Source organism: Coturnix japonica, chromosome 1 (genome assembly GCF_054131305.1).
Source record: "Coturnix japonica strain WE chromosome 1, WE-NBRP24, whole genome shotgun sequence".
In the NCBI taxonomy this organism is placed as follows: domain Eukaryota; kingdom Metazoa; phylum Chordata; class Aves; order Galliformes; family Phasianidae; genus Coturnix; species Coturnix japonica.
The window spans coordinates 124892232-124905755 of NC_140663.1; the positions used below are offsets into that span (position 1 = coordinate 124892232).

Here is a 13524-nt window from a genome sequence, read left to right on the forward strand (position 1 = left end):
TCATTATACACTGATATATTCCCAAAGCCTACATGTACATAAATATCTTTAAAATAGCTGTTTTACAAACTGGCATAATGGCTTGATGCTTTATGATAGTTCAGATGTTGAGTTACTCCTACATCTTTGAAGTGAAATGCTCACACCTAAACCAGGCACACTGTTTTCCATAGAAAAAAAAAAAGTGCAATATAACTCAGAGAAGCGAGTTGACTTGTTCTACGAAAGAGTTCACATTCCTCTGCAAGTGGTATGCAATCCAGAGTACCAATGCCCTTCAATTAAGCTTCTTGGTTCATGCCAGATCAAGATCCAGACTCTGTGTATGTGAGCACATGCACGTACACAAGGATATGGAACAGCAGATGGGACAGACTGATCTTCTGTCAGCCTGCCTTCTCGAAAGATCAGTAATGTGAAGGTAATATTAAACATCTCCTTTTCCCACCCAATTAGAAAGGATGAACATTCTGATTGAAAATAACTGATTTCAAAGACAAGAGTTATTAAGCTCTCAGCCCACGCTGCTCATACAAATTAGAACAGTAAACAAAGTATACAGGTAATAGATCAAGACAGAAGTCAGTACATAAACATCATTTCTTTACAAATGTGCTTATCAATATAAAGCATAGCCAAGTGCAGATACTAAGGCAGTAGCTACTCACCTTCAATGTACAGGGGCTCAACGACATCATGATTTATCAGTTCAAAGTTCTCATGACCAATCCAGTGCTCCACGTTTCTTTTCCTGCCCGTAAAGAAGTTGTCCACAACTGTAACCTCATGGCCATCCATCATTAGTTTGTCAGTAAGATGAGAACCCACAAACCCTGCTCCTCCAGTTATCTGCGTTAGGACAGTTGGTATAAATTTCTTTTTCTTTTTACAGAAACACCAGACAAAGTCTACAAGCATGAAAACAGAAGAACAGTAGCTTTCAGATCCTTGCTTACCCCCAGGGGAAACAACTCCATTTCCATGTTCACTTTTTTACCCAATATTTAGGGTATCTAAAATTTTGAGAGACATATGCTTCATCACTTTCAACCTGAAAGCTCAGCTAACTATTCAAGTCAACAAAAACTCTTAGAATATATTATTTTACTTTCCTCTTTTATTTTTTCCTACAAATTGGATTGTGCCCTTTTATGATATAGCGAGATCTAAAATATACCCAAAAAGAAGAATTCTTCACCATCTCCATTTGAGGAATAAAAAAAACCAAAGAATGACAGAAGTCCACGTAAGTTTTGTCTAATACCAGAAATATTAAATCCAGCTTCTGGCTGGATTAAATGGAAAACACACTGGTGTCCTAAGTACTACAAATTATTTCACATCACAGAGGTGAAAGGCCTCTCATCTGAAGTAGCTGCTAAAAATCATCCCATCATTCTGCTTTCAGCCTCACACATCATTAGCTCCAAAAAGCAGAAGCAAAACATTATAAATCTTCCATTCTTCTTCCATGGTAGGGGGAAAAGGAATCAAGGACGCAATTTGTTTTTCCCCTTTGTGCACTAAATTTGTAAGAGCAAATAACATTGAAGAAAAACAAACTACTAACACAGTGTTCAAGCAGTCAGAATTACAAGTAGTAGTACAGGAAGTTGTGTGACACATCCACACACAAATATGGAAGCAATAACTTCCTCTGTGCTTTCAAGAACACATATAGATGATAAATGCTTTGAAAGAACAAAGGTAAAAGGCCAGTGTGGCATCAAGATATACTGTACGACTGAGTGATGAAATTCAAATTTTGGAAAAGTGACTCAGCTACTCATTTCCACTCTTCAGTTGCAGTGACAACTAACCAAATATAAGGACATGGTAGAGCTGTCAAGAGCAATCACAATGATGGAGTGCCATGATGACAAAGCACTGCGTGTAGAATAATACAGACGTCCGAAGTTCTTTCACTTTGTGTTAACCAAAGCCTAAATGTGTCCCCTCCCTCCTGAAAAAAACAAAACCAATAACATCAAAAAAAAAAACAAAAACCAACCAACAACCAGCACAATTTCTCATTTTAAAATCAGGAAAGAAACAAAGCTAACAAACCAAAAAGGAAAAAAAGCTATTGACATTACCTCTCTTCTCAAAATACAGCTTTCAAACTCTTGTTTTCCCACATGTTGCCTTCCATACTCAAAATTCAAGACTATCAATGCCAAAGGCATTGTAAGTACCAAGTTAATAAAGGAAATATTTAGTTGGTCTACTTGATATTCTTTTGCATTTTTCAGTGCTTCCCTGCATGAGATTTGGATATGTGACTCAGTTCTTTAACAAATGTAACAGAGAAAGAGGATTGAGGAGTAGCTCTCCTTTAAAGAAAGAAAATACCTTGGGGCTCCCACTATCCCACAGCAGATAGAAGAATGCTAAGAGCAAGGAAAGAAGAGCAATAACTGAGGGAGAACATCCTTTTGCAAGGTATCAGCACCTGCCAAAGGAAAAATGAACACATAGAAAATCTACTGCCATAAGCTTATCCTGACTTGGAATTCCACAATTGCAGCCTTGTTGCAAGTTCTAAGGGGTTTATCTTTTTGTGGTGATCAGGACCAACATTTCCTGTAGAGAATATGAATCTATTGGAAATCAAAAGAAGCACAGTAAAAAGGTTGAAGGAGGTTTCCCTACCCCTCTACTCTGTGCTGGTGAAACCTCACCTGGAGTACTGCATCCAGATGTGGAACTGTTGGAATGTGTCCAGAAGAAGGTCACAAAAAATATTCAAAAGATGGAACACCTCTTCTATGAGCACAGGCTGAGAGAGCTGAGGCAGTTCAGCCTGGAGAAGAGAAGGTTCCAGAACACCTGATAGTGGCCTTTCAGTATCTAACAGGGAGCTACAAGAAAGAAGGGAACAGACCCTTTATCAGAATCTGTTGCAGTAGGACAAGAGAAAATAGTTTCAAACTTAAAGAAGGGAAATTTAGTTTGGATATAAGGAGAAAGCCTTTTACAGTGAGGATGGTGAGGCACTGTAACAGGTTGCTCAGATATGTGGTGAATGCCCCATCCCTGGAGACTTTCAAGACCAGGCTGAATCAGGCTCCAAACAACCTGATCAAGCTGTGAATACCCTTTCATTGCAGAGGAGTTGGACTAGATGATCTTTAAAGGTATCTTCCAACTCTGAGGACTTTGTAATTCTATTTCTTCAACTAAGGAATATGAAACTTCCCCGTCGCTATTTCTACTTCCAGGTTTCTTGAGAAGACAAATTCAGTGTTTGCTATCTATCTTCAGTGCAGTAAAACAACTAAAGCTATATTCTTGCCTCATCTCCTAACCAAAGTGTGCACTGTTTGCAACACTCTTTCCCATTATATGCAAGCAAAAGGGACAAAAGGAGTGAAAAAAAAGCACAAGCCAATTTTCTTAGAAAAGAAGTTCCAAGTTCTTGAACTCTGGTTTTATTATAGAACAGTATTAGCTTTATTAACATATCATTTCCATAGGTATTAGATTATGAACTACCTGGAAAAGGAGCTGAATTTCCCCTGGAAAAGTAAAGAATCATATAAATTACTTATCATTACTTGAGGCTATGTTAAAAAAAAAGAAGAATTTTTCACTGGAGCTCTCTGTATAACCTTCCTGTAATCACTTATAAAAGCAAGGTTAATCTACTTCATTTCTAAATATGACTTCCTGCAAATCACAATGACATATTAATCTCCAAAATCATATACTGTACATGACTCATTTCCATATCAGAACTGAAGCATTAGCACCTGAGGCTTAAGAAGACATTCCTTAGCAAGACCTCATTAAAAAAAATATGTACTTAATTATTTAAGAGTGCCAATGTGCCCTGTAACTTCAGCATCTACTGAAAAGCACAAATATTACTAAATTTTCTGTAACAGAGGCACTTAAATACTTGTCTATTTAATAGACAGGCTCAAAATTTAATAGTCAGATTCAAAACATCTAATGTCCCATTTGGAAATTACATCAAATTATTCTGTGTTTCTACTGGTCTAAAATACTGAATTCAGAAAGAAATAAAAAACACCCAAAACATTTTAAACAAATACAACATACTCAGCTTGTGCCAGCCCTTTCATCCATAATACTGCATAATTCCCTCTCTTGTATAAGACAGCTTCTGGCTGGTCACTTCAGAAGACTGAGCAAATTAGGTAAAACACACACCACAGGATGAATGTTAATGGACTGAGGCTCTTTTGAATCAAAGTCCAAGATTACCTTAGCTGAGACAGCAACCCTACTAGAAATTATTTGCAAACAGATATGTAGTACAAGCAAAGAACTGCTAGAATTGTTGTCTGATCATGCCAGTGTTGTGGGCATTTCCAGGTTGCAGTTGGAGTTTGTGGTCAGAGAAAAATCAGAAGTTAAAATGGTATAGGGAAGCCAGCAAAGCAAGTAATGTACCAAGCTTCATTTGGCTTGCCAGTTCTCTTTGTTTACTCCTGACAAAACTTAAGGTCTACAGAAGTTCTCCACACGCTGTCATTTAACTACTCAGAAGAACATTTTTACTACATGATAACAACAAGTTAATAAATAAAACTGCCCACTTGAGCAGGAGGCTTGCAGTTTACTTTGAAGTAGTTCCCAAATGCAATATAGAAGAAATTACTATATCTCACGACTGTGATTATGACTCATTCATGCTTCTGGGCAGCTCTCCCTGTAGTAATTTAATCTCTACAAAATGCAGACATCAAAAATGTATTCATCTCCAGGCCAGCAGAAACACTCTCATTCCAGCACCTTCCATTCTCCATCCAGTACTTTCAAGTGGTGAAGTTTAAAACTCCATAACCTATTTTTCACTCAGAAGGTGGTGACACACTGGAACAGGTTGCCCAAGGAGGCTGTGGATGCCCCATCCCTGGAGGCATTCAAGGCCAGGCTGGATGTAGCTCTGGGCAGCCTGGTCTAGTAGTTGGCAACCCTGCACAGAGCAGGGAGGCTGAAAGTAGATGATCATTGTGGTCATTTTCAACCCAGGCCATTCTACCATTCTATGATTCAATCATCAGCAGATACTGATACTTCTCTTGTAAAAACCTACTCACTTATTCTAAAAGAACCTTAGTTGATATAGTTACAGTTGCAGACACGAGCAACTAAAGATTTTTAAGAGTAGGGTTCTCTGCTACCTTCCTCATGGTCCATCTCAATTTCAACAAAGAAACAGGTAGCCTACAAATGTATCTCCTTCAAGCTGTCATAAATGAATGAAATTAAACTAAACTAATGAGATTTCAATTTCCTTGTCCTGACTTAACCTTCCTTTCTTTTCCACCCTGAAATGTTCGTAATACTTCAAAATTATAAACAGACAAAATAACAGGGAAATAAACACTCCTTAAGTTTAATTACACCTTCTTAACAGCACAGCAGAGCAGCTTCTTTTCCAGCCTTATGGCTAGATTCTGTCCAATTCAATCACACAACCTTTCTGCCATGATGTGCGTAAGAAGTTTCCCAATGTACAAGTTTAAAGCATCTGAGAACACGAAGATCATTTAGCAATGCAAGTCTATGATGTCAGAAGCAGAGTACAGTAGCTTAATCAACAAGTCAAAACTCCAAACCAGAGCCCAAGTCTAATGCCCATTTGCTGTGTCTGAGCACATCAGAGTGGGTAAGGAAGCATTAGCCCAAACTCCGTGAAGCATATATGATAACAAAGGTAACTTACTTTCCTCCAGTTCATAACTTCAATTAACTATATTAAACTGATCACATTCCATTGAACTCTTATTTCCCAAGCACAACCTGAGAGTAAATACAAACTTACCAGGATTCTTTTACGGTCCTTTTCTGATAAAAATTTCACTGGTGGGTATTTCTGGGTAAAACTATAGAACAAAAGAAAGAAGAAAAAAAAAATACATAAGTTGGAGCTTTGCTTCTTTCAAGCTTTAAAAAAGGAAACATTATTCTAACAATCCCTAATTTTTGAAGTTCTAAGGCTACTTTTACTCTTTTTCTAAAGAAGAATCTAGACCAACATTTGAAATTACCTACACTTTGTCAAAGCACTGAAAAACATAAAATCCAATCTGCAAGAAGCACATAAAACTTTTGCTTAACCAATTTTCTAGTGTGTTCACTAGAAAAGACTTAACAGAAACTTCAAACGCCTCCCATACAGGAAGACTAAAGTCAGAAGCTACGAACACTTGCCTTGTATTGCTACAGGGCTTGCTAACAGTAACCTTAACTCTTTGATTTAAGACCAAGCAATGAGAAACAGAAGCGCTTAAAGCATAACACAGACAAGTAAAGCAGCCTCCCTGTGAGAAAAGGGCAAATCCATTGATAAAAGGAAAAAAAAAAATAAGATACCTTGAAATTTTATGAAGCTATTTTTAAAAGTAAGTGTCAGATAATTTGATATAAAAGTCAGACTCCATTTTTAAGGTCAGGTTACATTATCCTGGCATGAAGCGACACTCCTGTCAAAGGGATTTCCCAGTCATTCTCGCACCTTCTTTTAGGCCAGCAATGGCTTCAGGGCAGCCTGCAGGAGTCTGGAGCTGACTGAACAAAACACTCATCTGTTGGCAAGAACTCAAGCTTACCTTGACCAAATGCTTTGATTAATACATTAGCCTAGTAACGCTTTTTGCTGTGCAAATTATTAATAAAATCTTTACAACTTTAGCTTGTTAAACAGCCTTCTGTCATTAGAAAAGCTAGCGTTAAGGAATTCTTGACTTTTCTGCTTCCCAAAAGCAAGAAGGTGGCTTGCTTACAGATTTTAATCAGCTCACAAGGTAAAACAAACAAACAAACAAGACAAACAAAACCAAATAACTAGTGATGTTACAGAATAAGTTTCTCAAGCAGGAACAGCCTTCAGGATGATGAATGAGTAGTTACATACCAGCACTTTATACAGTTGCAACACTTAAAAATTAGGAGCAGCAACAACTTACATGCAATTGAGCCAGTAGAAGTAAGCAGCTGCACTGCTTAACAAAACCTTAAAACAGCAAGTCTCTGTTTTGACACGAGCCCTAGCAGCCCAGAATCCCATGTTTTGTGAAAGTGAAATTATCTTTTCGGTTCTTACAGAGGTGAAATATACTTTGATTCTTTCTGCTCATTGCTAGACATTTGTAGCAAGAGACATTGATGCACTGCACACATTACTCAAAATAGAATGAGTTGTCTGATGGCTCCTGAGAGGTTACAACTAACAATTCATTGTTCATTTGGGAAAAAATAAATAAATGTATTAATTAGAAAAAAAGACTGGACACTCTTACCACAGTGGAAGAAGGAAATACCTGAACTACCAACAAGTGAAACGGAAAATATACTGGTTACCAGTTAAGGTTAAACAAATCAGTTAATAGAGTACATCAAAAATTTAACCAGAACTTACTCCTTAATAGTTTCACTATTATAATTGGTGTAGCAGTGTCATAAGAGACTATGGCAGTTGACTCAGTCTAATCTGCTTCAGCTGGCCAATAAATTGCCTAGTTTTACCCATCAACTCCATGCTTACACTAAGAGATGAGCAAATCAAAACAAATTGCATGTGGCATGTCAGTGAATCAACTTAAAAATAATAGTAATAGACAGAACAAAACCAGAACCCCCCAAAAACCAAACCCCGTTCATGTTTTTGCTTTTGTTGTCCTGTGTTTGGTTGCTTGTAATACCCATAAAAGTAGTAGGGAGAAGGGTCAACTGCTCACTGACAAGATACAGCTCCAAACACTGTAGGTGTCAATCACGCCTCTGACCAAGAACAATGTCATTCCACACCTTCACCAGAGGGACAGCACATAACCACCAGTACACCATATGAAACTGCCCAGGCTTACTGGCACTGCCTAGAGAAGGTAAGACTTAGCCCCTTCTAAGGCAGCATTCTCACCTAGTGACGTTACAGAGTGGACAGAAAACAGATAGGGATAAGGGAGTAAAACTCAAATTATTTTAACAAAAAAATAATAATTCATGAGTTTAAGGTGCTCCTGAAACTACAGTACAAAAGTCCTCCATGTTTAACACCTGCAGTTCATGAAAAAGTGAATTTCTATATATTAACTATTTAGCTATATTAACTAGTTTAATTCAAGCAATCACATTCCTTTACAAGTCCTAGAAAAAATGAGTCTGTTGGGCTCAAAGCACATGCACAAAGATTCACAAACAAATCATTGTGCCTCAGCTGAACCATGGTAAATGATCACAAGCATAAGAAACATTTCCAGCTATTTGTAGCTGAAACCAGTGCGTTTCAGCACACATCTGTTCTGAACTTAGATAACCGTGGTAGCTGCTGACTAGCAGTACTAATGCCTGCATATTCCTTCACAGGATCTGTACTTTACAAGAATTCAGCACTCACAGTTACTTCAGTGAGATTCAATCAGCCTGATTATCTTCAGCATTAACGTCCTTTGGCGTTCGAGGGCCCATCCCCCCTGCCTGGCAGGGCCACCAAACACACACCTTTGCTAGATCAAATATGATAAAAATTGAAAGGTACGGAGAGCATAAGTAAAACATGAATCTCAAGCCTACAAGCTACAGAACTGACTGCTACAAAGCAGAAACCATGTTTTTAACTGATTTCCAAACTTAGAAAAGATGACCTACCTTTTTTCTAGATCTTTGATTTTCTCCCTCAGAGGTGCAACAGCCTAAAATAAATGAGTGATATTTAAACTTTGAAGAACAGACAAGATTCACATCACAAAACATTCAGATAGTGTTACTCTGGAGCAAAAATCATGGCAAACAGTCTTTAATGAAGAATTTCAGAGAAAACACTCCTAGAAACTTGGACCTCAAACTGTTCTTTATGTCAAAAATCCTTAAATAACTTTCATTAAAGAAAAAAAAAAAAAGTATATATCAAACCATCTGATAGCATGAAATCCCTTAGCATAGCACTGAAAACAAAGCATATTCAGAGGTAAGGCAGTTGCTCAAAAGAGCATCCAAGGTTATGAGTAGCACAGTCTTGGGGATAAGAACTGCTAACATTATGATTCCTACTTGACTTAAACAGACACAAACACAGAAGCATTAGTCCTAGAGCAATAGCTATATCTCTCAGAACATGTGAAACTGAAGAAACATCTCACTTGAAAATAAATCTAAAACAATGTAAAATCTGCCTAGGCCATTTAAAAACATCGATAAAAGGAAAGTTGATAGAAAAATATAGCCCACCTACTAATGCTTCTGTTTCTGTTTTCACTGCACTGAATGAAAACCATCTAGGTCAGCATCTCTTTCAGGTTCTTTATTACAAGACCTGAATTTTTAACAGTCCTGCCAAGTTTTAACAATAGACATACCATCTACAATCATATGTAAATAGAAAGCTGTCAGAAAGTCAACACTTGAGAAGATATTCAACAGTAAGACATAATCAACTCCTATTTGTTTTCTACAAATACTGGCAGTTAGAGCCAAATAACTCAGGAAATCAAGGAATGAACTGAAATAATCTGCACGTTCATGTTCAGAAGAAATATACTATTGTTATTTACTCTTCTAGCATCCAGCTCTGTGGAACAACAAACAGATCCCAAAAAGTCATAGTAGATCAAAGTAAATGTGTATAAACTCATACAAACACACATGAAAGTAATGGAAGTACTCACCTCAAATACATTTATGCCTATTATTGTATTGTTATTATATAGAAGTGATCAGGTTGGACATTAGGAAATACTACTTCTCTGAAAGAGCGGTCAGGCAGTGGAATGGGCTGCCCAGGGAGGTGGTGGAGTCACTGACCCTGGAGGTGTTCAAGGAACGTCTGGACACTGTGTCCCAGGGAGGTTGTGGATGCCCCGTCCTTGGAGGTGTTCAAGACCAGGTTGGACGGGGCCCTGGGCAACCTGATCTAGTAAAGGTGTATGTTTGGTGGCCCTGCCAGGCAGGGGGGTTGGAACTACATGATCCTTGAGGTCCCTTCCAACCCAGGTCATTCTGTGATTCTGTGTTGAGGGACATGGTTTAGTGGGAACTATTGGTGATGGGTGGATGGTTGGACTGGGTGATCCTAAGGGTCTTTCCCAACCTTGATGATTCTATGACTCCAAATCTAAAAGCATCTTGATAAAGGAGTATTTGTAAAGTCCCACTGTATTTCGCAACAAACTGAGGCTGAAACTGAAATTCAGAGGTGCTCGTATAGAATTTCTGAACCACCAGCATGTTCAATACCCATATCCACTCTAGAAATTGCCAGCACTTGTCCTTAAGGCATTGTTAATGCAAACTAGTCTCAGTTACCAACACATCTACATTCGTTCTTAAACAAAGCAAAACGTATTTGCAAGGTTCCAAATATCTACTGAAGCACTTTGGAAAGGTGACAGAAGAAACGATCTGCATATGTCCAATATTCGGTAACTCAAGTCAGTTCTCAAGAGGGATCTACAAAGCCACTGCAGCAAATGAGACCACCTCTACCTAATGCTACAGCTTCCCAGAAAGGCTTAGATGAAAAAAACACAACCACCAAACAACTGAGAGTCACAGATCTATGTTAGTAACTCCACAACAAAGAATAACAGTTCAAATGCTGTTACAAACAAGTGATATGCTTTGAATGGTCTCAGTGGAACACAGAGTAATTAGATAAATAATCTCTTTCAATATGAAATGAGAAAAATTGAGGCTTTAAAGGAGAACAAATTGCTATTAGGAAACTAACCTCTTCTATTTTACTGTCTACTTTCTGATCTCCATTTTCCTGAAGAGACCTGTGGGTAAGAAAAGAAAACACATAATTTATACATAAGCAATCCTTGCTCCAATGCACCTACATTATACTTTTCCTGTTGAAACAGAAGCTTTATATTATCCTAAATACTATTAGAGAAAATGAAAGTGGTTGGTTCACTCCCTACCGAAAACAGCTACAGTCTTGTCACAAAGTCTGGCAAAAGCTGAACCACACCCATGGGAAAGAAGTAATAAAATTAAAGACAACAGATTCACTTCACTAACAAAAATCAACTTAACTGTAAAAGAAGTGCCTAGTCATTGTACAGAGACAGAGGCAGTAGTAATATTGTTAAGTGTAGTTCCACTATATGAATGCTTAAGATATCTTTTTGTGGGTCCACATTTACTGCATGCTAGCAAAACATTTTATCTTAATGCCACAACTGTAATTTTAATTAAAACAACAACAGCAAAAACAACCAGCATATGTGCCTAGCTTTGAATTTTAACTTCCAAGGAACAAGGGAAAAAAACTATGCTGAAACTACTCTGAAGTGATCATCTGATGGGCAATGGTGACTATCCACATATGGTACCTCTCTGAAATGATGCCAAGTTTGTACACAGAAGAATGAAAGACGTCACGGTAACTTGTAAAAACACAGGACTGCCTAGGAGTTGGCTTCTTACATAAATCTCTGTGGACTTGTTGTGTAAAACAATTTAATTAGATGCGTTCCTTCTTAAGTGAACTTCAATAAATGTAAAATATTCTAATATTTTAACTCTTGAATCTAGTTGCATGATTTTTCTTAAGTTTGTATAATTCTTTTTTCTCTTCGTCTCCCAGACTAAACCTTCTGAAAGGGGAATTATTTATCAACCCTTGAAGTACTAATTTTTTGCATACTAGAGGATTCATTGGCATCCAACTTAAAATGGAGTTCTTTCAAATAAAACAGAGCTCCTTTACTTGGGACCTGCAGTCATTACACCTAAGGAAACAGAAGGCCCTTTGTTAAGCAGATATACATATGCCACACCATTCAAAGCTGGAGCAACGATTCCCTTCATATCCTTCTGTAAAACTCCATTACTAAGGCCAGTTCAGTTATGCTCACTGAGGCAAAAATCTCAATGAGTAGATTAATTTTGTCATATCAGAGTGCAGTACGTTTCAAGGCTGCAACACATAGACTCTGAATCATGTTCTTACAAAGAATTGCTTTTTTTTTTTAAATAGTAATAGTAAAGTGAAAACACTCCAGTTAACATAGTAAGAATTTAGTATAAGGAAACATTATTAAGAAATTTGCGTGAATGCTTCAAATGTTTTCCCAAAAGGGTCCACAAAGAAACAACTCCAACCACTGTTTATTCAAAAACACTGGAGCACTGACAACACCAGCACTCTACAGTTTAGTTTCTAATGAGCCTTTCCTCCTAACAATGCTATGGATTAAGAATCAATCTCAGATGTTCAGAAACAGTTTTCCACCAATCGCTCTGTAAAGGTCACCCCAAACAAGAGAGTTGATGCAAACAATTTCTAAGGATAGCTTATAAGGGAATCAACGTGCTGGATCCCATGACCCCCCTATCCTCCTCAAACACCTGAGATCTTGTCCTTCCTTTAGAAGTGCTTAGCTGTGCACCTAACAGCTGCTGAACTTTCATAGTTGGATGATCATGAGTTAACAAATAATATAAATGATAACTACCTGCAAGCCGTTGCAGCTCAGCAGCTGCTGCAGTAACAGCTGAACGCTTCTAGAAACTGTGGGAAACAGCAATAAGGGTAAAGTGGACAGCTTGGGACAATAACACATCCCATGGTAAGCTATTCTGGGTAAACCAAAGCCCACAGAAAATTCACTGATTTTCTTACCTTGCTTCAAACTTCCTTCATTCCATGCCAGCAGACATGGTAAATGAATAACTAAGTCCTTGAACAATGAGGTGAAACATTCTGTCCCCTATCCACAAAGATTTTGCTGTAGGGAACAGTGTCCTCCTATTCTCATCACCTTCTTTTCCAGCCACAACTTCCTTGTGAAATTCCCATGTGATGCTCACGTGTAAGCAGCAGTACTGTGAAATATGCATTGTTTGCATTTATACGTTATGCCAAGGGCATAAATTATGGGGGAGACAACACAGGATGTTTTGCTTTACGGTACTTAAACTCCAGATTCTCTCCCAACTAACTATGGGGTAGCAGGGGGTTAAAGTCCTCAAAACCCCATCTCCAATTCTAGGTACAGAAGCGTAACTATGACAAGCAGATGATCTGCTACTTTTCAGTGCTTCAGCCTGCATTGCCACTAAGATATGGGTCAAATTTGTGATGAAGGACAGAAGAATTTCAGCCTGTGTGCTCAGCTCCTCTAAGCAACTTGCCTTAAACCATGTCCCAGGATAAAAGATGCATAAGGGAACATGCTGAAGTGCAGAAGACCCTGGGTGAGAATTACAGCAGAAACACACCGCTCTGTGACTGAACACACTGTATTTAAAAGATGGTATCAGCTGCTTAGCAACCATTCAGCAACAGCATAAGCCACTCTTCTGTTTTCTTCCTACTTGACATACAGTGATAAATGTAACAATTCTATTTCAGATAAGGGTATTTAATACAAATACATACATTACCTCATATTGACGAAGTTTCCCCAGACAGCTGGAAAATAAGAAGGAGAACATTAGTGTCATGTAACAAAAGTATGAGGTAATTTTTTCATACCATCATAAGGAACTTAAAACAATGCTAGGTATATTCATCACACGATCTAATTAAGTCACACACATGGC

At 37.9% G+C, this 13524-nt stretch overlaps 1 protein-coding gene across 1 annotated transcript in view; it reads right to left on the reverse strand.

Annotated features, from left to right (window-relative positions):
- The window catches only part of UXS1 (UDP-glucuronate decarboxylase 1), a 54727-nt gene that overhangs the window by 30224 nt on the left and 10979 nt on the right, over positions 1–13524 (reverse strand). The window contains exons 2-6 of the mRNA XM_015849816.3: positions 13366–13393; positions 10700–10748; positions 8623–8666; positions 5798–5858; positions 669–849 (exon numbers count right to left, since the gene is read on the reverse strand). Of these exons, the coding sequence (XP_015705302.1) occupies positions 669–849; positions 5798–5858; positions 8623–8666; positions 10700–10748; positions 13366–13393 (363 nt within the window). The remainder of the gene's footprint in view (positions 1–668; positions 850–5797; positions 5859–8622; positions 8667–10699; positions 10749–13365; positions 13394–13524) is intronic.